The 27,087-nt window shown below is 33.0% G+C and overlaps 1 protein-coding gene across 1 annotated transcript; it reads left to right on the top strand.

The window, feature by feature from the left end:
- The first annotated feature begins 9,490 nt into the window (after window positions 1-9,490).
- LOC145315497 (uncharacterized) lies at window positions 9,491-21,475 on the top strand. Its single transcript, XM_080155479.1, has 8 exons — window positions 9,491-10,086; window positions 10,606-10,989; window positions 11,413-11,616; window positions 11,893-12,033; window positions 14,879-16,040; window positions 17,605-17,701; window positions 19,532-19,703; window positions 20,252-21,475. The coding sequence occupies exons 1-8, from the start codon at window positions 9,625-9,627 to the stop codon at window positions 21,245-21,247; spliced, it is 3,618 nt and encodes a 1,205-aa protein (XP_080011605.1). The 5' UTR covers window positions 9,491-9,624; the 3' UTR covers window positions 21,248-21,475.
- Window positions 21,476-27,087: the final 5,612 nt, after the last annotated feature.

Raw genomic sequence — 27,087 nt, 5'->3', positions numbered from 1 at the left:
TCAACAAATTAAAGATGGCGGAGTTGTGTAGTATACATAATACATATATTATTCTTATATACAACAATACAAAAGAAATTTATGATAGTGTGGAATAATAGATTGTTGAAAATAATATTATAAGTGATTTGTTATTTGTTTAATGTGATTTTGCTTTAAAAAAGAAAAATATTACTTAATTTTGTGGAATTAATACCTACCATTTTTTGTTATTTTCTTCATAATTTACACGTTAATGGATATCTTTGTTAAGCATTTTAGATAAGATAAGATAAGATTTATTTTCCTCAAAGGTACAACATATTTTATTAGATATATATTATAAATTATGTTACTATGCTTGATTTGTTTGATTCATCTGGTTTGTTGTGTTTGGTGCAGGTTAGATAATAATATACATAATAACAATTATTAAGTACCTAGCATGGAATTGGCCGAACTTCATCTCCACCTAGTTACCAGGCCAGTTTAAATTGAATGGAGACAATATTTTACAATAAAAATTCCATGCAACATTGTACCAGATAGTTGGCATAACCCTTTAAGGGTTGTGGAGCCACTGGTGTACTTTGACGCTTGCCAAGCCGATACAATGTTATATGTGCAAATAAATAATAATCTTAACAATGAAACAATATCTTGCTGTGTATTTCAGACATCCTCCTACTATCAGTTGCAACTTCTCCAAGCGTGAATTCGGAACAATTAAGGAACCAAAACCTCCATAAGGAGTCGCTATTCCCGTTGAGATCCCTTTTCAGCTCCAAATAGACAGTTTCCTTTATATCAAATTATTTTCATTATAGAGTGGAGTTTTGTCCGGGTTTTAAGGACATCTCCACACCAATAATTACAGGATAACGGCAAATTTCGCGATAACACTTGGTCCAATCCAAAAAATCCAAAAAAAAACCAAAGAAAAGTCCAAAAAAGGACAAGAATACCCTAATAATAATCATATCGTGTACTTAAGTGAACAAGGTGTAATGGTTGGTTTCGATTCCTACGGAATCTGATTTTTATTTTTGAGAATGGATATAAAAAATCCTAAGAATAGGTCATATGCGATTCCTACGGAATCTGATTTTGGTATTTTGATAATGGGAGTGTGTCCCTAAATATGTATGGTTCGATTCCTCCGGAATCTGATTTTTGTGTTTTGAGAACTGGTCACAGCATGGCTGTGAATGGGGCAACAAAATGGGAGAGGAAGAGGGGGGGGGGGAGGGGGTTTTAAGGGAAGGCGAAAACGTATCATTAATCCATTGATTCCACCCCTTTTTGAAGGTAAAAGGGTGAAAGTGGGTCATGTTAAAAAAGACTGTGGCGTGCTATTGCGCGCGTAATTTGGTTATAGCTTTGCTTTAGTGAGGTTTAAATCTTACTATTGTTTAGACACGAAATGTTCGGAGAGGAAGAATACCAACAAATGTGGCAGCCGCTACGCAATAGATTGACAATAACATATGAACGACTTCTCAATATAGTTAATGGTGACAATGTCAGTGACGAAGTACGTCGTGAGGTAGCCCGTCTTCTATACCAACAGGGTTATTTAGAAACCGAGTTGGCCCTCACACTATACAACCCAAACAAGGACATGGAGTTTCATGAAGCTAAATTGGGTGAAATTGCTGAGCGGATAACTGCTCAAGAGGGGGCCTGTCTCCAGCTATAGTTCCAGAAGTTGGCCATTTCCGGTTTGAACCAGTTACGGTCAAGTTCTCTACGACTTTATATACAAGATATCCGCAAAAATATCCGCAAAAACACCCGCGGAAATGTCCACATGATGTTCACAAAAATCAACAAAAATCAACAGCATATTTTTAATCAGCTTTTTAAGTGTTGAAACACACATAAACAATGTATTAGTGATTTTCTTTCCCCTGCTCTTAAGTTTTTTGAAATATTACCATTTAAATCACTTTTATTTATAAAACTTAGCACTGTTTGGTTGCAGTATATGTTATTTTTTCTTATAACTGTAATGTTTCTAACACATTTCCAAAAGAAGTTCACAAATTTAAGACATTTCTTACATAGGGATAAAACGGATTTATTGTTTGTTTTGATATATTTATACATACAATAGTCATCAAATAGTCAGAGAGAAACTATCCTATAAAGGATACCTGACTTGAATTAGGCCCCTATTTTTAGGTCTACCGACAAAAGTTTTTAGCGAATACCAATTAAGGAATACAAGGAATGTTTATAAAGAAGTTTGGGCCTGAATGAAAATCAAATGATTTTTATCCGGCCTTTCATATAGAATCGTTCTTATTAGTTTACCCTCTGACAAAATTAATTTTACAATGAGCGTCGGTTCGTATGTCTATCTGTTCTAAACGGAAAGTTACACTTTGAATCAAGACAGTTTAGAGATCATGGAAAGAAAACAAAGTAGCGGGATTCGTCATATATTCACATTAGCTTTTGATAGGTTATTTTAGGTTAGGCATATGTTAATGATTGCCCTGCTGGGGCTAGAAATCGAAGAAAAGCTACTGTATAAATACGACGAAACACGATTCCTGATGATTCCTAAATTCGGTGCTACTATTAGAATTCACATCAAGTATTTAAACGTCCGTCCGTCAATATCAAATATGCTTTCTTTAATGTATTAACGACATATTTACATTTTTTGCTTGTAGTTTGGAATGATATTTCTTAAAAATATTAATTTTGTAGTAACTCTATATTTGTCAATGTTAGTTTGTCTTCATATTTTATAGAGCTGGGCTTTTTCTTTGGATATTGTCATCCTTATTTTATTACATTTTCTAAACTACTTAAGACCAATTTAACGTTTTAGTGAAACTAACTGCCAAGGTTCGACCGCTTTGGTGATTGCATTTAACCAATAAAGACAGACATACTGCAATTTTTACTAGTATTTGTTATTTTAATAAATTCAAATTTCTTTTTTAAAGGGATAGTTTCACGAAGTGCATTTAAAAAAAAATAGTGAACTGTAAGTTTTTTCTATTTTAAATAACGTAGTAGTGCATAATATAAAGTTATTGATTAAAATTAAGAGATTTTACCAGGGATTTTCCTTAAAAAATGAGTTTTTCATTTTTATTTTCAACTTCGTTGCGTGTTATATATGGCAAACACTTTTTTGTCATAAATACAACTTTAGATAGCATTTACTAGTTAATAGAACTTTAAACTTTTTTTACAACAAAATACACATAACAACAAAGAATGACCAATAAAATATTCAGTATGGTACTTAGAGTAGTGATCTTTTTATATGTCTTAGTAGAATATATTAGGCATTTGATAGATATGATTGTGCTAAAGAATTTTAACATTGACCTGACCAAACTTTTCTTATTTAACAATATCTAAAAGAGTTAGTGATTTGCAACATAAATTACATGAGAATGGTCTTTTTATATATATATATGTTGTATGGTTAGTTGGTATTTCCGCTTGAGATAATGTGTATATTGTAAGGAAACCGGACGGTTTTCTTAATTTTTTTAAAAAGAATCTATAGAAAACCTGTCCTATAGTGAACCGGACGTTATTTTTTATGTTTTTTAAGTAACTTGTCCCAAGGGGAACCCCTGTTCAATTTTTTTATAACTCTTGTGAAATATGTGGAAAAAGATTATCTAAAATTGGTGTTTTGGCTAGTGATGGGAATCCGGATCCGGAATCCGAATCCGGAATCCGCCCAATTTTCGGCCAATTTTGTAATCCGAATCCGGATCCGGAATCCGTTTTTTATAGCGGATTCCGGATTCTAAATTGGTAGGCTAAAATTACCGTCTTTTTTCTTACAACTCCCTCTGTTTGAAGGCAAAGATCAAAAAAAAATTTTTTACATAACAAATTTTAATAATGACTAATGTGATGTACCTAAATGTTTTAGTTATGCTGGAAGTCAACACTTTAAACAAATCAAGGCTTCAACCAAGTAACATAGTGATAAATTAACGAAAAAAGCTATCCCTCTGTGACGGACGGCCTTTTAAAATACTGCTAGAATCCGGAATCCGGAATCCTCCAAAAATAAGAATCCGGAATCCGAAAGAATCCGTCACTTTTTTTGACGGATTCCTTCAGAATCCGGAATCCGAATCCGGCCCAAAAATTCGACGGATTCCCATCCCTAGTTTTGGCTATACATATTTGGAAAAAAATAGACCATTCTCATGTAATTTATGTGGCAAATCTCTTTAACTTTTTTCGATATTGTCAAATAATAAAAGTTTGGTCTGGTCAATGTTAAAAATTCTTTAACATATAATCATATCTATCCAATGCCTAATATATTCTACTAAGACATATAAAAGTTCACTACTCTAAGTACCTTAACTCTTTAAATACACTTCATAGAACTATCCCTTTGAATACAGAAAATTGCATTGATATTCATAATGAATAAATTGAATGAACTTGTAAAACTATATACATATTTTCAATTCTTAGCTTTACTTATCTTACGTAAACAAATTACTTGCGCCTGAGTACACATTGAATTATCATAAGCCGGGGATATTATTATTAGGATCATTTATTGTGCTCTGGATGGGATAAATGATGATTGGTTATGACACAAATATTCTACATTATTCTTCATCTTTCAATATACCTTTCATTTGCATACCCTTTTTTATAAACAATAAAAAAGTTGATTAATATTCATTCCTTGAATATACCTACAGATGAAATGCTTTAATTTTATTTTTCCCTTAGTCTAGGGAAGAAGGAGTCGTTTATATTATACTAGCGGCTTCCCCCTAGCCTCTAGGGGCTTTGCATAATTACATCTTTTCTTACCTGGAGATCCCCACTCCACAACTATTTTAAATAATTTGTTTTTTTTTTGGGGGGGGGTTGGGGGTGTCCCACCCCCCAAAAAAAAGCCTAAAACAACCACAGGACCAGTAGGTATATTCCCTGAAGAGTAGAATCCGATCGGTTCAGTGGTTACCGAGATCTAAAGGGACAGACAGACGGACGGACAGACATCATTCTACTTTGTATTATAGATATAGAATTGGCAGACATTTTGTTTTTATAATTTTAAAAAATGAAGTAGTATATTTTGTCGTAATGATGATAGAAAAGTGATAATTTGCAGCTGCAGGTGCTTCCTATTTCTATAATATTTTATTTTTAATAATTTGATTACGTAATTAGACATTAAAAAAACAAGAAAAATAATTTAAAAATTTTGTTGAATTAATAGTAGGAATAACTGAGAGCAGCATATATCAATCTAACTTTAACAAACTATTCTTAAAGTTAATGCATTTTCAAGATTTAGTTCTAAATGAGAAATAGAAAAAGGGAGAGAAAATAAAAGTTTTTCTGTATCATTAATTTTAGAAACTACCTTCGTAGAACTATTAAATGTAATTAAAACAGATTTAATTAATTTTTGTAGATTATATTCCATACGTATATAATGAATATTCTTTAATTTTGTATGTACTCCCTTGTGTTATGAGTATTTCTTGGCTTATAAACAGGCGTAATGTATAATTTTGAATTTAGATCTTATAGAAAAAGTCAAGTAATTAAAGGGGGTTTTGTCTATAACATACAAAATTAGCCTATGATTTAAATTAACCCATTAGTCCGGGTATAAAGTAGATATATGAATATTTATACACTGGTCGCCGGAAGGGAAAAGCAGTTTTTTGAAACAGGCTCTCTGAGATTATTACAGATTCTGATATATACATATATAGACTAATGAAAAATGCAAAAAACGAAATCAAAAGCGTTCCTTCTTGGGAGAAAATCCGGGAAAAAGATTTTAGCTATTTTTAACCTAAAATTCACATTGTCAAGCCTGCAAAGAAATATACAGACATTTTAAAAATATCATTGTTCAGCACTTAGAAGTTGTAGAAAAATGCTACGCATACCATTGAAAAGCTTATAACCTCTAGTTTTTATATTGGTATATAACGTTTTTGTACTATTATTATTTTTTGAGCTATCCTCTGAAGTATACACAAGTTTTAAAAATGCAGTTTTTTCATGAATTTTAAGTTTGACACTTGTTACACAAACCTTTTTAAAAATGTATTGCTTAGCACCTAGGAGTTATATTATTATTTAATATAGGTATATTTATATATTTTGGGTGCATTCAATTTTATCTTAATTAAAGATAGTCTTTGAAATGTGTATAGTTTGTAGTAAGAACCATAGAGGGAGGGGGGGGGGGGTATACACTTTTGGCAATGAAATTCAGTATAAAATTTTGCTCTGGATGTTTTTGGGCTTGTTGTTATAGATATAAACATGATTCTTTTTGTAAGATCTCTTATATTATTAAATCTACCAGAATAAATATTGAAAATTTAAATTTGGCACTATCCTTCTAGGGGCTAGTGGGGCAAAACAGCTCCAAAACACTAACATCTAAGGTCTAAACTTATTTTTAGAGATATCAAACAAATTTTTTGTAAACTTTGTTTTGCATAATTAAGCTAAGTAGTTACTAAAGATTTCATTTTGCCACTTTCCTTCTTGGTACTAGTGGGGTTTAACACCCCCCAAAACACAAATATTATAAGTGATGAGCCTATCAAGATGATTTTTTAAATTTAAAATTTATTCTTATAATTGAGATACATAGCCACTAAAGATTTTGCCCTGGCTGTTTGGACTTATTGTTATAGTTATCAAATGATTCTTTTTTAAAAATTTTCTTATATGATTGGATCTACCTGTAAAACTTTACAAATTTTATTTTTGGCACTTTCCTTCTTGGGGCTTGTGGGGTAAAAAGCCGGTAAAACACTAAAATTATAAGCTATGAGATTATTTTAAAAGATATCAAGCTAATATTTCTAATGTAAACATTTTTCACATAATTGAACTAAGTAGCTACTACAGATTTCAATTTGGCACTTTTCTTCTAGAGTCAAGTGGGGTAAGACATCCCCCAAATACATATATTATGAGTTCTGAGCTTATTTTCAAAGATATCATGTTGAACTTTAATGAATGATTATTTAGTTCAGTCATTTAACAAAATCAGCCCAATATTTTTTTAAAAGCCAAGAACTTAAAGTTTTAGTAGTTTTGGGGGCAGTTTCACCACACTAGCCCCTAGAAAGATTAGTGGCTATGTATCTCAATTATGTGAATAAATTTTAAATGAAAAAAATCATCTTGATATCTTTAAAAATAGGCTCAAAACTTATAATTTTAGTGTTTTGGGGGCTGTTATAAACTGTTAGCCCCAAGAAGGAAAGTGCCAAAATGAAATCTTTTGTGGCTACTTAGCTCAAATATGCAAAAAAAATTACTTTAAAAAAATTAGCTTGATATTTCTAAAAATAAGTTCAGACCTTAGATGTTAGTGTTTTGGAGCTAAAGATAATGCCAAAATTCAATTTCAAATATTTTTACTTGTAGATTTAATCATATAAGAGATCTTACAAATAAAATCAGGTAAATAACTATAACAACAAACACAAAAACATCCAGAGCAAAATTTTATATCTAATTTCATTGCCTATAAGTGTATAAACTCCCCCCCCCTCCTCCCTCCTTGGTTCTTACTACAATGTCAAACCACACACATTTTAAAGACTATTTTTAATTAAGCTAAAATTAAATGCACCCAAAATATACAAATATACCTATATAAAATAATTATATAACTCCTAGGTGCTAAGCAATATAATTTTTAAAAGGTTTGTGTAACAAGTGTCAAACTTAAAATTCAAGAAAAAACTGCATTTATTAAACTTGTGTATACTTCAGAGGATAGTTCAAAAAATAATAATAGTACAAAAACGTTATATACCAATATGGAATCTAGAGGTTATAATCTTTCCAATGGTATGCGTAGCATTTTTCTACCATTTCTAGGTGCTGAGCAATGACATGTTTAAAATGTCTGTATATTTCTATGCAGGCTTGCCAATGTGAATTTTAGGTATAAAATAGCTAAAATCTTTTTCCCGGATTTTCACCCAAGAAGGAACGCTTTTGATTTCGTTTTTTGCATTTTTCATTAGTCTATATATGTATATATCAGAATCTGTAATAATCTCAGAGAGCCTGTTTCAAAAAACTGCTTTTTCCTTCCAGCGACTAGTGTATATATTACTGTAAATTATTATTATTTGTAATGATGTCTATGTAGAGATAATGTTGTGGATAATTTAATTACAACACCCAACCAATTTCATTTATGACCCCACACTCCCCCCATTTTATATCCCCTTGATATCCACTTTTATTTTCCCCTTTTCACACTCCGGTATATAATACATCTCTTATTGTCTTTCTATCAAATATAAAGTCATTATCTAATTATAGGAGGGAATGTAATTGCTTTATGCAATTGATGATACATTTTACTCTTTAGTTACAAAAATTCAAATAGGTTTAAGGCATTGATGTATATAACTAGCGACTTGCCCCTAGAGGCCTTTATGGGCAATTTAGGTTTGCTTTTTTTTAAAGTAAAAAATTTGTTGGGTTAAAACATTTTTTTTCTAGGGGTGATCTCTCTTGGGAGGTTGGAGATATACTCATTCAAAATACTTTAAAACCTTCCTTGGGCCTATAAGAAGTTTCACTGTAAAGGAAGATCATATCGGCCAGTGGTTAGCGAGATCCATCGCAACAGACAAAAAAGCTTTCTACTTTACATATTAGGATTGTATAAAGATAAGTTTACGAATTTTTTTCTTCTTCATTGAAAACTTTAATTTGCTTTTTATATTTAAAATTGAAAGTTAAGTAATAGCAAATTTTTCACTAGTATACTTTTTTTTACATAAAACAAGCTGAATAATGTCCCTTTAATGATATAAAAAGTAATGAAGGCAGAACAGAGAATAAGAAAACAATTAGGATATGAAGAATTAGAGAGAAAATACTGTGGAATAGTATTTAGTCTCTTCCCAATTCTCTCAGAGTAAGGGTTACCTCTTAATATTTTTATAAGTAGTGAGCCTACTCTTTATGTGAGGTATGTCTGTACATCACTGTGGCATATGAAATAACGTCACATAACTACTTATATCTTTCTTATAAATTAACAAATATTTCAATAGCTCTTTAATGCTGCATTTTTATGGTCCAACAATCTTTAAGCCTACAAAGAAAATAGATTTTGTAATTATTATATTGAATTTTAAAGCAGACCTTTGAGTTTTGTGTCAGTACAGCAACACTGAATTTGTCATTTTCTGTGACTCGACGTAACTTTGATAAATCTTACCCAAAGTTATTCTTAAAGGATATCTCACATTCAATTTAAAAAGGTTAATATTATACCTATTTAATTTGTTTTTAAGAATTTTAACTTTTGTGCTTTTGTGGATTTTTTCATCATTGCTACTTTATTTAATAAAAAATTGAATAAACTGTTTTTAAGAATGTGTCATTATAGTAATGGAATATTTTTCTTAATCTTTAATATACCTATTGTTTTTGTAATTTCTCCATTAAAGATTTAATAACATTTATTTATTAATTTCAGATGGAATTAAGATGAACAAAACTAGAGACTGACGTAGTAACGGGACCAAACAGAAAATACATACATATACACAAAATAAAAATAAATAAATAGACAGATTCTAACTAGTTTCAGCTTGTTATTAATATAGAATAAATATGTCCGGACGTCAGGGTGCGGCGGATGGTGATCCAATGGAACTTTATCAAATGTTTCAATCTAGTTATAATAAAATAGCAAAATATGAGCTGCAGGGTGATGGTTATAGCGGCAACTGTCAGCCATATTTAGGACCGCCACCGGTTTCCTCAGCCGCTGGCGGTATACTAGACAATATTAATGGCCTGCCGGGATCTGCAGCCGGAAGGTTAGCCGGTAAAATTGAGGACAGACATTGGTATAATAATAGTAGTGCTGGGGAAGGAGCCCTGTATTGCAATGATCCATCAGCCGCCTATTATTCACACCATCAGGACTGGGGCCTGGTGGCGGGTTATGGCGGTGGCTACGCCGCCGACGGAGGCGGTGTTTATGGAGACAATGAATATATTAGTGAATACACTCGGGGTGCCCATAATATGGATGAGGCGATAACTGTGCTTAGAAATCATGGTGATATGGTGAGTTTTTTAAACCCTAAAAGTTAAGTAATTTGATATTTGTATACCATACCTACACAATTTTTACTTCTATGTATATTGCAAGTAAAGTCTTCTTATGTCAGTCTTTAAACTTTTTCCGATGGCAATTAGTGATTGAAATGAAAAATGAAGAAGACAAAATTGCTAATTTTTAAACTAACATAACGAACACTACTTAAAAAAGAGTAACCTACAGCTTCTTTACAGTTAATATGACTTTAATAAAGGATAATATGAAATTGTGAAGAAATGACGGTGAAACCTTCGCTGCCGCCGCAGTAATTTGCCTTTTACAGATGACAGTTGTCAAAAATTATGGCTTGTCTTCGCCATTTCTTCCAAGTTTTACTTTATAAAAGAAAATGTGTGGGTTAATCCAAGTGCTCTAACTCATTTTGAGCTGATTTCCTTTGTATTAGTTTTAAAAAGTGGCCCTTCCACCTATAATTTTATTATGCCTCTGGTTTCTATTTTTATAATTATCAATATTCTTTTTAGTCTATGAGTGTACCTGGGTTGGCATGCAGCCCCATGCCTGCCCTCGCTTCCAACAGCCCTATGCCTCACTCTACCCTGGATGACTATCCGTCGCAGGCTGCAGCCACCAGCAGCGGCCAGTCTGCAGGCGGCCCCAGTAACCTTCCAGATCTCGAATCAAATGTAGGGATGGGCGGTATGGCATTACTGACGGGCGGCCAATCCGCCGGCGGCGCAAGAAAGCGGAAGGTTAGTGAATCTGCGAGCAGTTGTTCGCCTACACCTAGTAGCACATCACGGCTAGGTGGCAGCGATGGATCAAACAGCAATCGAGGCGGCAAGAAGAAACGGCTGCAGGAGGAAGAAAATGATGATCATCTAACACCAGAGGAAAAAGCAATGAAGGTATTAAATCATGTTTGCAAATTTGGACGTGATCGCAAAAAATACCTTATAAAAGCAATTAAAACACTAAAGTCGCTTATGCAATATTTATTTTTGTCCGCTGTTCAAGATAACCATTGAAAAATTTATTTTTTCGGGAAGCATAAATTGAGGAAAAGAAAAGGCTTATTTTCAGTATATCCAGCTAAGAATAAAGGAGGCGGGGGAATGGGTTAATGCCCAATGGCATACATTCATATGTATTATGTATCTCTTAAAATTAAGATATTATGATTTGCTTACTTATCTATTTGGCTAGTTATTTTGGTTAAAATATAAATACCTATCCTTTTCTGCCGAATTTAGTTTTTTTTAATTTTCTAATTTCTCGCCGAATTCGATCAGGCTACATTATTTAAAACCAATTGATTTGATGCTGTGTAGGACAACGAGCGGCGGTCGGCCAATAATGCCCGCGAGCGTATCCGCATTCGGGACATCAACGATGCCCTGAAGGAGTTGGGACGGATCTGTATGTCGCACCTGAAGTCAGACAAGCCGCAGACCAAGCTGGGTATCCTCAACATTGCCGTGGATGTTATCATGGGGTTGGAACAACAAGTCAGAGAAAGAAATTTAAATCCCAAGGTATTGTATTCAAATTATTAGGAAATCTTCATACAATATTTTTCGTAACCCTAATTGAAAATTTGAAGCAAAAATGACCAATTGCGCCATTCTATAGCAGGTTTTTACCGTTTACCGATTTTGTTACATATTTTAGGTTAGGTTAATTAAAGGTTAGAAAAGCCCTTCCTTCTTTTTTCGCAATAAAACATTAGTTTTTCAAAAAAATTTTGGTATTATATCTTATTATACCTATTGAGATTTAAAAAATAAAGTTTTAGAATTCCTTTGTTGTAGGTAGCATGTCTAAAAAGACGGGAGGAAGAAAAGTGTGACGACCTTGTTCCAGCCAGCAGTTCCAGCTTGTCCTCCAGCCACCTGGCACATCCTTCGGGTATTATACCTGGACCATCATGGTTCCAGGAATCAAATCTGCAATAAATTTCATTTTTTGGTTGGGTATTAGATAGCATTAATCAAACTAGATTCGTTAAAGACGTAGGTAAAATATTTGTTTTTAGATTTTATTGAGATTATTAAAATCATGCAAAATAGCCTGAAATAAGCTTTAATTTGAATTTTAGAAATTAAACTATATTTCATTTAGGTATATTAAGATAAAATCAAATAAAAACTAAGGGGGGGGGGAAGTTTTGACACATTTGCGTAAACAGGGAGTATAGGCTTTATCTTTGGACTGAGAGTATAGGTTATTAGGGATAAAATCATTCTTATATGATGAATTTTCCCAAGTTTTAAGATTTTTTGGATAGGCCTCCAGGTTCCGGAGCTCCAGGCCTCCAGGTCCTCTCTGTACAGGTAAAAATGAAAAAAAAAATTTTTTTTTGAAGAGTTAGAAGTCAACCTATGAAACAAAATATGCATATTTTTGAATGTTATTCACAAATTTGAAGAAAAAAACGCATATTTTGTTTCATAAGTTGACTTCTAACTCTTCAAAAAAAAATTATTTTTTAAATTTTTACCTGTACAGAATGGACCTGGAGGCCTGGAGCTCCGGAACCTGGAGGCCTATCCAAAAAATCTTAAAACTTGGGAAAATTCATCATATAAGAATGATTTTATCCCTAATAACCTATCCTCTCAGTCCAAAGATAAAGCCTATACTCCCTGTTTACGCAAATGTGTCAAAACTTCCCCCCCCCCCCCTTAATTTTAAATCTTATTATCCAATTTCTATCTTAAAGTTAATGCTATCTTATCTTAATTGAAATTATGATAAGTAAACGTCACAATCCTAATATTTTTTCAACCTGATAATGTTCAAATAAGCAGGGTTTCGGATTCGGATCCGGATCCGGATCCGGATCCGCAAGGATCCGCATATTTTGAGTCCAAGGATCCGGATCCGCAAAAAAAATGCGGATCCGGATCCGGATCCTTAGACTCCAAAAAATGCGGAAAAAATGGAAAAATCTACCTAAATTTATATAAAATCTCAGACATTCTCTTGATGAGAGCCAATCTTTAAGGTTTAGGTTCAGACTTGAAAATTAAAAGTATTTTTGACTTCGAATTGAAGAATAAATTTTTTTGAAAAATTTGGTGATTTTATTTTTATTGTCAAAGATCCGGATCCGGATCCGCACTGACCAAATTTTGAGGATCCGGATCCGGATCCGCATAAAATCAATGCGGATCCGAAACCCTGCAAATAAGAAAATAATCAAGTTATCATAAATGTATAAAAATAACTTGTATTTCTGTAGAAATGTATTTAAATTGTAAGCAGAATTGTTTAATTTTTTTTTAAATCTCATTCATTCAATGATTATTAGCAAATACTGTAAATTAAATTAAAATTTGCCAAAGCTAAAATTTTCTTGGACCATAAATATATTTTGGAATTTCTAAGTTTTACCAAAAAAAATACCTAAGTGGAAAAGAATTTTGTTTACGTGACTGCCTGAATTTTTTTCGTTAAGTTTATTTTGAAATAATAAAATGTGTGTGTGTGTATGTTTTAGTGTGTTAAAATTCATGGCAGTCAGCCTGTGATATAGAAAATCTTTAAACCAATAATTATAATAACTTAACCAAGTATTTTACACATTAAAAAAAATATTACAAGCTAGTCTTCTCAATTTTTAAAAAATCTTCCAAAAATTTATTAAATTAGATATTAGAGAAGTAATTTCTGTAATGAAATACATATCTGAATTTTGATCTATTGAGATTATTTCTTCCAATATAAAAACTATTTCTTCATATCATTACAATCATAATTATTAATTAAGAAAAGACATTTTGTAATAATCTAAAAGATTTTAATTGGTATTTGGGAAGTGCTATTGTTAAATTGTCAAAAATTTCTAGGTTATATCTTACTAATTAAGGCAAAAAAATAATTAGTCCTGAATTTCAAATGAGTAATTTATAATGTAAAGAATGTGTCTTAGTGCCAAAAAACTAAACTAAACTTTAAAAGAATAAAATTAATTAAGAGCCCAAATACCAAAAAAACTTGTGTATTTAAAACTATTTCGTATGAAGTGATGTGCTTTCAAACAATTGTAATACAATCTCATTGATATTATATTTATTTGTAACGTTTAAAATGTTAATTACGTATCATTATGTATTATTTTATATTTAATCTTTTTATTTAAAGGGATAGTTAAATGAAGGGTTTTAAGCTGAAATTTAAATTTTTGTAGGGGTTACTTAGGTATTAATCATATATATATCATATATATTTTAGAAAGGTAGTGAGTCTGAAGCAATTTTAATTTAAGAACTTCATAAATTTTTTTTCATAAAAATGATTTATATAATTCGATTTCATGAAACTATCCCTTTTATAAGTTAGACATTTTAAACATAATTCAATGCCAAAAAAAGGAAACACTTTCCAAAAGTTTTAATTTTGATACCTTATCTTTATTTTGTCTGTGTTCTAAGTGAGTGTATAATTTATATGAGTATATTACTATTATTATGTCTTTAACTAAAGAAACTAAATTTACATCTATACAATTACAGATAGAAGATGCGGTGTTGTTGGGATGGTGATAGAAGCTGAATAGCTGAGGCGTTCTTAGGACAACAAAATAAACAATAGTCAAACTGATAAATATAGTTAAGAACAATATAGTTACGTGAGGCTGATTGGTTAGTGTCATTCTTCCAAATAATTATAATCATTGTAATCATCGCCGGCGGTTGATGGTTGACTATTACCGCCATGAGCGGCGAGGGGGAGGATCACCTAAAGCTCTACCAAAAGTTTAATGAATCCTACAACAAAATTGCCAAATCCGAGGCCTCTGGGTTGGCGTACCATGACACTGGAATACCCAGCGAGTTCACCGTTTCCGGTTATGATTACTCAAGCGGAGTGCTCGGTGTAACCGGTGGTGGAGCCATACCTGGCACAACAACTGCCCAAAATTTTCTCCAGGACCCTCAATATTTTACATTCAGCGGCGGCGGTGGCCAAACATCGGCGGCAACAGCTCTAAGCCAAGGTCCGCCGTCGTCAGGATGGGGTGCTGCGGGTCACGATTTCCAGACATCAGGCGACCCATCTTCATTGTACCTTCAGACTAAACTACCACCGGCTGCGGATGGTGGTTATGCAACCGCTGCGACCGGTGCTTATGACTGGCATCAACAGTTCTTGTCGGGAGACGTTTATCCTGATGGAGCTGGAACCAGCAGCTATAGTCCAAACCCAGCTTCGTCCACGCCCCTGCAGGCTCCGTCACCATTCTCACACTCAACGACGGCCACGCTTGTTGGGGCCCCTCACCAAGGCTCCCAAGAAATCGACGATGCGCTGAACGTGTTGAAAACTCACGTTGATGTAAATAATTACCAACAAACTGCTAGTGGCATTGAGAACGAACCTCTACTAGCTGCTGCTCAAAATAGCAATAAACGAAAATTTGATGGATTCGACTCCAATTATGTAGATGTTAAGCCTAGTGGATTAGTAGATGATGGAGTAGGAAAGCCTACAGCCAAGGCTCGCACTAAACGATCTCGTAAATCTGATGAGGCAGAGTCAGCCGAGGACTCTACTCTGGATCCCGTTGAGAAGGATATGAAAGACAAGGAGCGTAGATGGGCAAATAACCAGCGCGAGCGAGTCCGCATCCGCGACATCAACGAGGCACTTAAAGAACTGGGCCGCATCTGTTCCACCCACCAAAAGTCGGACAAACCAATGACCAAGCTTGGCATCCTGAACAACGCTGTCGACGTCATTATGGCATTGGAACAACAAGTACGCGAGCGCAATCTGAACCCGAAGATAGCTTGTCTTAAGCGACGCGAGGAGGGATCACTGAGTGGAATCGGCGGCGGAGATCCGTTGTCGCCCAGTGGTAGCCTTACACCAACCAGTATGTCGGGCGGGGCAGGTGCCTCCGGCTATCCTTTTTCTCCAGAACAAGTCGGAGGCGGTCTTGTCCTTGATGGAGGTCACCTACAACCAGCTCCTAGTATACCATTCTCTTCATAACCTTAGGCTCAACTATACATTCATAATTAAATATGTCATCATAATATTAATATAAACTTATTAGCTCTCTGCTGTGTCTTAACTTTACAAAAGCGTGGCAACTAAGTGGCCAATTGTAAATAATAAAAAATGAAATTCAATGCTTGAAACAAATTGTTAACCCAGGCGCCTTGTGATAGGATAACGGCTGCTATTGTGGATATTTTATTGCCATTTTTAAGTGCTCTTTTATGCCTGATACATCATATATTTTATATACATTACATTTGGAAATTGTGATTAAGGGGGGGGGGGGAAGTTCTGACACTTTTGCGTAAACGGTGAGTATAGGCTTTATCTTTAGACTGAGAGGATAGGTTATTAGGGATAAAATCATTCTTATATGATGAATTTCCCCCAGATTTAAGATTTTTTGGATAGGCCTCCAGGTTCCGGAGCTCCAGGCCTCCTGGTGGTCTCTGTACAGGTAAAATTGAAAAAAAAAAATTTTTTTTTTTAAGTTACAGGTCAACTTATAAAACAAAATATGCATCTTTTTTAATATTATTCACATATTTGAAGAAAAAATATGCATATTTTGTTTTATAAGTTGATTTTTAACTTTAAAAAAAAAAAAAAATTTTCATTTTTACCTGTACAGAGACCACCTGGAGGCCTGGAGCTCCGGAACCTGGAGGCCTATCCAAAAAATCTTAAATCTGGGGGAAATTCATCATATAAGAATGATTTTATCCCTAATAACCTATCCTCTCAGTCCAAAGATAAAGCCTATACTCACCGTTTACGCAAATGTGTCAGAACTTCCCCCCCCCCCCCTTGAATATTTTCATTACTTGTCATATTTGAATCTTTTATTATTATGTCTAGCCTGTGTAGCCATAAGTTTTATAAAAACATTTTCCTGCTTTATTATATTTTATCATCTCCATGAATTTCAAAGTATTCAGAACTGAAAGTTTATTAAAGATATCATTTTTAACATGGTTGTGAAACCTTTAATATTGGGGTAGAGGGTTTACCACTTTTTTTTAACCTAACCTCAAAAGCAAAAAAGGAACTTTCATAAAAATATGGATGTAACACTTTGAACCCAAATAAAGTAAGCACCATGTCTTAACACAATCGTGATACTTTTATTTCTAGGTAATTATGTGTTTTTTTTTAAAAATTGGTAAATCTACCTCCTCCCCCATACAAATGTGCCTTTTATTGTACCCTGCATTCCTTATTTTTAGACATCCAAACAAAGCTATAGATATTATTGTTAAATAAGTGTATTGATCACAATCATATTTTTATATTACCGGGATTTTTTTGTAAAATGGCCTATTCTGTAATGTAGAAGTATTTGTTGATCTCTTTAAAATCAATATTTTTACTAAAGGGAGAGTGCGGATGGGCCACATTTGAAATTAATAAAAGGAACTTTGCCAAAAAAAGTTACACAACTGAGATATAAAATGAAAGTTTGAAAAAACGGCGATAAAACTACAATTTCTTCTGTAATTTTTTGTTATCATTAGAAATTACGGTTTTCTGCGGCGGTGAAAGTCACACCACCGTTTTGATATTTCCACATTATACTACAGTTATAGAACTGCCAGGCAAAGTCTCATTGCTGTATCTATTTTTTAGGCTAAGTTCCTTTGTGTTGGTTCTTAAGAGTATCACAACCGCCCTCCCCCCTTAATAAGTCTCATTCTTATTTTTAATTCCTTAATTCATGAAAATAATCCCGTTGTAAACAAAACATTCTTTTCGTGCATTTTATACAAAATTAATTATATTTAAAAGTGATTTATAGAATTTTAAGCTTTCAAAGCAAAATATATTTTTAAGACCCATGAAGGGCGCTTCATATTTAAAAGATCTCTACTTTTGATCGATGGGTATATAGATAGTTAAAATAAACTATTTTTTCTATTAATACCTAGATATTTTACATCAAGTGCTTGTATGTATATTTATGAATTGAATATGTAAAACCGTCCGAAAACTTTTGTGTCAAAACTTCCCAAGCCTTAGACGTTTTTGTTTGAAAATAGATCATTACAGGCATTTTAAAAATTTAAACTAATGTTTACATATTAAGTAAAAATGTCCTCGTTTATCTTAAAGTCAAAGCATTAAAATCAAAGGGGGGGGGGCGAAAGTGACACTTTTTGAAACCAAAACTAAAAGTCAAAGGAACTCAACTAAAAAAAGAGTTACAGGTCTGACATTTTGCATGGCAGTTGCTTTATAGGGGTACAATATGGAAATGTGAAGAAACGGCGGCGCAACCGCCGAGAAAAGGCAACAAAAATTACGGCGGGAAACGGCGGTTTTCGGCGGTTGCGCCGCCGTTTCTTCACAGTTCCATATTGTACCCCTATAAAGCAACTGCCATGCAAAATCTCAGACCTGTAACCCTTTTTTTAGTTGAGTTCCTTTGTTGACTCTTAGTTTTGGTTTCAAAAAGTGTCACTTTCGCCCCCCCCCCTTATTTAAGTATTTAGATCTATTTCAAGATTCTATTAAAAAACGAAGCAAAATTATTTTTTGTAAACCATTCTTATTTGTACAATTTGTTTATATTATACAGACTTTTTACATTTATACAATGTAGTCCGCATAGGCAATAAAATAGGCATTCTTGTTTGAAACTAGGAATGTTCTCTTTTATATAGGTTTAGATTTTTAATAGAAAAAATACAACAATTTGTTTATTTTGTTTGCCTATGCAACTACTTACCCAATTGATATTAGTTAAATAATTGACTCGAAGCATCTCTCTTCTTCCAGTAAACAACAACTTGTGAATTAAATCTTTATTTTCAGATAGCTGGTCGAAAATGGCCTCCACTTAAATAATACATAACTCAGAAAATAGAATTATATATCACATTGGAAATATATTTTGGTGCCGGGATTGAACCTGTGTCCTCCTTGCCCGCAAGAATAATTGCATCTTTTATCTTCCAGCTCAAATAATAAATCAGGTTATTTTTCTTCTCTTTCATTGCTGAAACATTTTTCTTATTTTCTTAAAAATAAGCTTGGCGTAATTTTTCTCCTCAAAGGATTATATTAACCATTGTCTAACTTTAAATCCCTACAAAACTTAAAACTTGCAATATTTTATCCCATATTACATTTGGCAATCACTCAGTAGAAATTATTAGGTTTTTTGCTACTGTCCTCCCTAAAAGGCCGTATGATTTAACAGTTTTTTACTCATTTCATACTTACTAATGTGACCCTAAGCAGGTTTCTTCAAAGGAACATTAATGAAAAAGTAATTTAAAGTGTAATATGTAAAGCAGTTTTAAAAGTTTGGGAACAGTTTTAACTGAAAGTATATTTTCCGATAAGAATATAGCAAACGTTGAGATTCGTATTGTAGGAAATCGGTGGGAGAGACTTACATGTACTAAAGACTACATGTTTTATAAGTTATTTTATATTTAGAATGAACGACGACGATCCTGTTCACTTGTACCAAAGGTTTACAGAAAGTTTCAACAAGATTGCCCGCACTGGTGGTGAAGCGGGGGTTGCAGGTGGTGCTGATGGGTTGGCAGGCACACCTGGAGTCTACCAGAATCTGGATCTGGATATGCAGTACGCTCATCAGCCTCAGGTACGATATTTTGTAGTAAGCTAGGTGTTTCTGCACAAGATTCATTGTTTTTACGGCTACAAAATATTTCTTTTTCTTAAGTAGGGGGGAAAATGTTTTCATTACAGAACTAGGTACTCTTTATTTTTTCATTTTTTATTCATTTTTTTACCCATACTACATATTTTTCTAGTTTTTTCCTCAAGGTGGGTGGAAAATGTAATAGTTATTTCTTTCATCGTATTATAAACGGCTTTCCGCGGATATAGAATGTACAATTATAAGATTAAAACAAGTTTTTTTAGCCTTGTTTTCAATACTCTTTATTTTTACACCCCTGTAGTATACAGTCATTTTTTGACACAAGTCATCATTTTGATTAAATTATCTGTAAAGGTAAAACACTACACCCTTTTAAATAATTAAGAACTTTCAACACGTTCGTCACCCTTAGGTTTTAAAAGTTTTTTTTTTAAGTTGGAGATTTGGTTGTTGACGATTAAACATAATAATTAAAATAAAAGTGTTTCCCAAGTATAAATAAAATACTTATTTTATTTCTTGTTTAGGGAGATGCCAAAACCGACACAGATGGATATATGAATTCTGAATGGTACCCCACCGCCGCCTTCTCTCACAACACAGCTGATCAATACCTGGGCTACCAAGGAGCTCATCATGGCGGCTATGAATACGACCAACATTTAACATCAAATTTCGACCTGACTGGTGGTGGCAACGGCGGAGGATTTCCCGTTTCAGCAGCCGCCGCAGCTGCAGCCATGCACAGCAAAGACCTTGACAGTCTTTTGGTCCAGCAAAATGGTGGCCAGTTTCCTGGCGGTTCTCTTATGCCACAATTGACCGGATCCCTCCATCAGACACCGTCACCTGGCCTTGATGGCGCGTCAGTCGGTGATCCTTCTTCCTATCCCGGACAGCACTATGATTCACGGTACGCCTCAAGCAATGGCGGCCAACCATTAGTTCAACAAGAACTGCCAACAAGTTCACTATCAAACCATCAACAAAAAGCGTCACGTGGTCGGCCGCGCAGTAAAAAGTCTCGAACCTCTGCCGATGCCGAAAATGCTGAGGATGAGTCGCTGGACTCCGAGGACAAGGATTCGAAGGACAAAGAGCGCCGGTGGACAAATAATCAACGTGAACGTGTTCGCATACGCGATATCAACGATGCACTGAAGGAGTTGGGTCGTATCTGTAGCTCACACCTCAAAAATGATAAACCCATGACAAAGCTGGCAATAATGAATACCGCTGTCGATGTTATCCTGTCGCTGGAGCAACAGGTACGCGAACGCAATCTAAATCCTCGCCTGGCCTGTCTCAAGCGGAGGGAGGAAAACGGGGCCGCCGAACAATGGAAATCTGGCGGCCAACCCGGACAGCCTGTGTCTAGTCATGATTCTAGTCACCAATCACAGCAGCCGTTGGGCTCGGTGGCAATATCTAGCAATGGCGGCGGGATGTTCTCGCCCTCCCCGGCTCCGGTCAGTCTCGACGGATCATCGTTTCCGCCAACCTCCCAGTTTGGGTACCAATAGCAGCGTCTGACCGAGTGGCTGGCGGCCTAGTTAGTTCATATTTAGAGTACCTTGATTAATGATCTGATCAAAATGATTTTATAAACAAAAGAAGGTTGTTACAAGTCTGATATTCAATATAAGATTTAATCTCTGAAAACTATGTAATTAATAATTTATTTAAATGGAAGTTAATTGCAAGGTTTGATTCAAATCTTTACAAAAATACATATAATCTAAAGTTAACCATTTAAAAAAAACGTAATAACTTACATTTTTTCAGTTCCCATTGATGATTTTTTTACATCAAGTAATAAATAATTGCCAAACTACTTTTCATAGCAAGAGATAATTTGCATGTTAGCCAAAAAAAAGATTTTTCTATGTAATGTAAAAAAAACTCGCCTAATTCGTCCATTATAATATTTAAAAAGAATTTTTATATCCCTTGTAAAACTGAATTTCTATTCTTTTCTTGCCATTTCTTTTTTTTACTTGAGTATAATAATTGAAATTATATTATGAGATTAAAGCAATATTTTCAATGAAACTAATTTTTGTTTTTATTTTTCAGCGAGATTTACCCAGACATCTTAAAATGTATTTTAATAGAAAAATAATTTTTACATCATCAGCAGAGCATAATTAATAATTTAACTTTTTGTGTTATAAATCACAAAGAAAAATACACAAAAAAACATTGCATATCATTTTTACCAATTTTGATTTTACTTCTAATTTGTATTATATTTGATTATTTTTCTTACTTTTTTACTGATTTGTGTTTTTTTTAATGTGTGATAGTGATTTTATTTATTTTTTTAGTTAGTGTGCTATTGTTAAGTTATATTATACATATCATGCTTTAGGGAAAATTTGTTTAAAATTTGACTTTATTTTTTTTAGGCCTACACCTTCCTTTTTTGTGTACCCATGATTTTTATTTTTTTTATTTTGTTTATATGATATTTTTATTTAATTTTTAAGTAATCTCAGGGGTGTTATATTCTGCAAGGGATCCCCTGCTAAAGGTTGGGTAATAAAATATATGTGGGAGGGGTAAAAAAAATAAAAATAAAGAGTAATGAAAAGATTTTCTCCCTCCTTGGAGAAAAAAATAAAAAATATGTGGGAAGGGTAACAAAAGTGAATAAAATAAAAAGTACTATAAACTTTTTTTCCATTTTTACCCCAACTTAGGGAAAAAACTAGAGGGGTGGGGTAAAATATTTTTCAGCTTAGAAAAAAAAATTAATCTTGTGCAGAATATAAACCCCTGAAAAATCTGTAAAATTGATTTGAAGGTGAAGATCTCAGATTGTGAAACTAATGAGCATTTTCTAAAGTTGTACACAGTTCAAAATTATTTCCAAGTATAAAACTTTTTATTACACTTTCTTGCCAAATAAAATTTTTTCCAGATACAATAAAAAGTTCAATACAAAAACGAATAATTAGTATATCATAATAGTTCCAAGGAATATAAACTTAAAAACAAAAATTGTAATCAATTTAGTTTATATGGGAAATAATTTTTTGGTGTGTTTTTATTTTTATATAAGGAATAATTTTTATTTAAATAGACAGTTGACTTGAAGAATTATTTAAGATTTCTTCCGTCATCCGTGTATTGAAGTTTTTCTTTATTTCTCTATAATTTTAGGCCCTAATTTTTATACCAATTTTTTTACTTATAATTTAATATTTTTAAATGCCATTACAGATACAAGTATACATACAGCAAATTTCTGAATCTTGAGCATAAATTTGCAACAAATTAAATAAATATCATAAAGATGGATCTCATATCTTTTTAAGAGAAATTATTGTTCAATTTGTTTTGAAATTCTGCGGATAAATTGTACAAAATGTTTTCTATGATTATTTTGTAGTTTGTACTGTACATAAAGTACAATTATGATATTATTATTATTATTATGATATTAAACATATCTGTCTGTCTGTCTGGCCATTATTTCGCCAGAAGTCCTTATCTTGAAATAAATTTATTGGGAAGTAATAAGTTAGTATTTTTTCATTTTTTAGACTATTGTATATTATAACATCTTATGACAGTACTGAAAAAAAAATTCAATCAACCCATAACATTCGTATTCATAAGAAATAAACATGCCTATTTCTTTTCCTAGATTTTCGCAATGACAAAATGTTTCTCCCAGCTGGCTAATTTAACAATACCCACCCACCCACCCCTTTATTATTTTACCCGATCCCCTCCCCTAACCATGGAGTGGCGCCTGGACTAATATCTGAGGACTATGTTAGCAACCTTAATTGACGACATTGCTGTAATTAAGTGCAGTAATGTTAAAATACTCTACAATTAAAGGAGGAATAAAGTAAATGTCGTAATCCTTAGAGGTGCACTAAAAATGCCTAGTTCTTAAGTACAGAAATTGTTTAATGTTTAATTCACATTGGTTAAAAAATTCTTCAAACAAGGATGGAAACAACTATAAAAGTGCAGCTTAACAATTAAGACAAACTAACATAACACCTTAATATTCAATATATTATTAAGAAGTTTGACAAAAATTTTGCAAGGTAATATCCCAAAATTACTTGAATACAGAATGCTTTTCATGGACATACTTACTTTTTAGGACTTGATTATAGAGATGCTTTACTAAGAACATCATACCTGACGGTCCTATGAATCCACATTCCAAAACTAAAATTAGATAAAATATTGTGTCTGAAACAGGTCCATTATCAATATGTTTAAAAAGGACATGGTTATTCTGGCAATGATCATAGAGTTGGTGCGCTTTCAAACTGTTACGGACTGGCCCTGTTTAATTGTTTATAAATAAAGATTGGGTTAAAAGCTAGGGGTGAAACTACTAGTTCTAGAAATGAATGGAGAAATAAAAGATTTAAAACATGAATTTGACAGTTTTTTAAGGCAAAACTTTTAGACCCATAGGGACGGCTCGTTCGTATGAATATCTGTAAACGTTAATTTAAGCATGTGAGAATTACCCTACTGATTTAAAAACTTTGCATGGTGATTACTGTGGCAAATAGGTACAATGTAAATACCAATGCTCAACATTTCAATTTATATACATAAAAAACTGGGATCACAACATACATAAAAGCGAAGCTCTGAAATCAAAAAGAAAATTAATCGAACATGAACACTTGTAGAGTGTCAAAACCTAATAAGCAGAATATTAATTTAGAAATTTGAACATAATTGCTATCAACTTGTTGCAAAATTGCGTGGATACAGGACTCTGCTTAAAGACATAATTACAATTTAGGACTTGATTCGATAGATATTTATCTCAAAATATTGTACTTTTTAAAAGCGAAGCTTTTCTATAATTAGGGTCGGTCCGTCCGTACGTCCGTAACGGATAGCTTTTTTCGTTAATTTGGGAATGTTAGAATTATCCTATCGATTTCAAACTTTGCATGGTAATTCCTTTAGTAGTTAGGCACGATTTAGAAAGCGTAGCAATTCTATAATCATTACCAAAATGTCCGTACGTCCATTTTTAACAAGATGATTTTTTTTACTTTTTTAACAACAAATTTTTATGTGATCTAATCATCCGATTGATCTGAATTTTGATATATTGATTCCTGGGACAACAAAGTATAATGTTATAAGCGAAGCAACTCTATAATCAAGTCCTAAAAATGTAAGTATGTCCATAAACATTATCCTGTATCCAGCAGTTTTTCAACAAATTTACATAAAATTTTGCTTTGACTCTTATACATTTATATGCTTATTATTCAGTTCTGACACTATACAAGTGTTAATGTTTGTCCTACCTTTTCATGCTTCGCTTTTATGGATGTTGTCATCCTTGTTTGTCCTAAGAATCATGTAACGTTCCAAAAATTATATGAATAGGATAGTTATATCATAGAAAAATTGTTGTCTAAAAAGTTTTATAATCGACATTTTTATATGGACTTTAGGGTAACTATTAAAGAGTTGGTATGTTTTTAAAATCGTACCTTGTTGTTTAAGGAACCGCCATTTAAAGTTTGAAATCGATAAGGGAATTCTAACATGTATACATTAACCAAAAGAGCTAACCTTTACTTACAAACGGACATACAGACCCTAATTATATAAAAGCGTTTAAAAATGACCCGAAACGTTTATACACCAATTTTTGTACAAACTTTATTCATATAAAATATTTAACTCGTATCATGAATCAGTCTTTTGTTGTACAAAATCTTGCCATAAATTGGAGAAAAAATTTGTTTTGCGCAGCGCACATAATCTCAGCCAATTATGATCATATTCGCTTTTCATGAGAAGCAAGGCATAGAAAAATGCATGCCGTGCCCCCTCTCTTTTTACACGAATTCTCTCGTCAATACATGTAGTGCACATGCAAGCAAAATAATGCATGCATTACCATTAAATGCAGCCAACAAAGATGGTTTTTAGATGACCATAACTGAACAAATAGGGTGTAAAGATGGAGGGGGAATTATTCAGGGATCTAAAGGGATAAGACACTGGTCGATAAATTGATGTACATCCCCAATAATGATACACAAAATTACCCATTCAGTAGAATAAAATTTGTGGTTGAAACGTTTGAACTTAATGATTAAACCAATCAAAATTCACTATAGTCCCCAAAGTTACTAAGCCAACGAATAAGAAAACGTTATTACAAAACTTTAGGGACTAGTTCAATAAACAACCCACCAACCCCTATCTCTCTTTGGAATTATTGAAGTGCAGCAGCATGCATCTGACCCAGAGCTGCATGTCAATCATGAGCTCTTTAAAGCAGCGGAGGGTGGTGATGGTGTAGATATAGATTCAGCACAGCACACCCTTATTATTATATGTACACTTAAGTATATGGTAAGATAGGAATTTTTGTTTAATAGTGTCCAGTCTAACTCATCCACCAACCACTATCATCAATTTTGTAGTAGAAAGGGAGAGGATAGGGTATACACCCCCCTCTTCGGTGTGGCAAGAATGTATGTCTTATTACACATAGACAAGTATATTATTTTCTAGTATGGATTCGAAACCGATTAATATCCGCTGGATTACAACCGGTTATCAGCCATACTGAAAAATTGCATTGTATTACTGACAATTGTCTACAAATGTTAAATTAAAATAATAAGAAAAATACTAGTTTTGTTAGCCCGAGCTTTCGACCACTTGTGGCTAACAAAACTGGTTTTAATTATATAATTTTTCAATCTAATATCCTTAGAAGTCTGTCAATAATAAGATGCGATAAATAACTGTAAAGAATGATAAAATCAGCTTATACCAACAACAAAATTATTTCAGAAAAAAATGACGAAACCTTCATGTGACTTTTAGATATCATTGGGGACCAACACTTGTAGAATTGACGACTTTTTTATCTACCCCTCAAATATTATTTTAGATTTAGTTCGCTTGTTGGCTATACCTTATTCCTGTGTCCAAATACCCTAATGACATATAGATTAAAATTGATATAATTTTCAAAAGAAAAACTTTTATTTTTAAAATTACATTTATGAGTGTTCATCACAAATAAATAGATTATTTTATTTTCATTTATTACAAAACTCAATTTTACTCCTATTTGAGAATTTAAAGTTATAAACAAAACAAAAACTACCCCCCCCCCCCCTTATTTCCATTTAATTTCAATTGTACCTACTTTGTGTAAAAGTACCAAATTTTCTTTAGCTCCAATTTAGCACAATTAGAGAATTCATTTAGTACATGATATTTAAAGCTTCTACAAGAGAAACCTAGAATTGCAGTTCAAATGCAGATATCCCCCTCCTTATTTTGAATTAAATAAAAATTAAGGGGGGGGGGGGGTTGTTTTTCATTTGTA

This window comes from Acartia tonsa, chromosome 4 (genome assembly GCF_053477335.1).
Source record: "Acartia tonsa isolate MP-2025a chromosome 4, ASM5347733v1, whole genome shotgun sequence".
Taxonomy (NCBI): Eukaryota; Metazoa; Arthropoda; class Copepoda; order Calanoida; family Acartiidae; genus Acartia; species Acartia tonsa.
The sequence above is the reverse complement of the archived record's forward strand: the minus strand, read 5'-3'. Positions and strand labels throughout refer to the sequence as shown.

Excerpts from the sequence above, each read along its gene's own strand:
- LOC145315497 (XM_080155479.1), top strand. The coding sequence starts at position 9,625 with ATGTCCGGACGTCAGGGTGCGGCGGATGGTGATCCAATGGAACTTTAT. Across the intron at positions 16,041-17,604 it reads CGGTCTTGTCCTTGATGGAG|AAATTACGGTTTTCTGCGGC; the intron begins GTCACCTACAAC and ends TGTTATCATTAG. Across the intron at positions 17,702-19,531 it reads CCAGGCAAAGTCTCATTGCT|AATGAACGACGACGATCCTG; the intron begins GTATCTATTTTT and ends TTTTATATTTAG.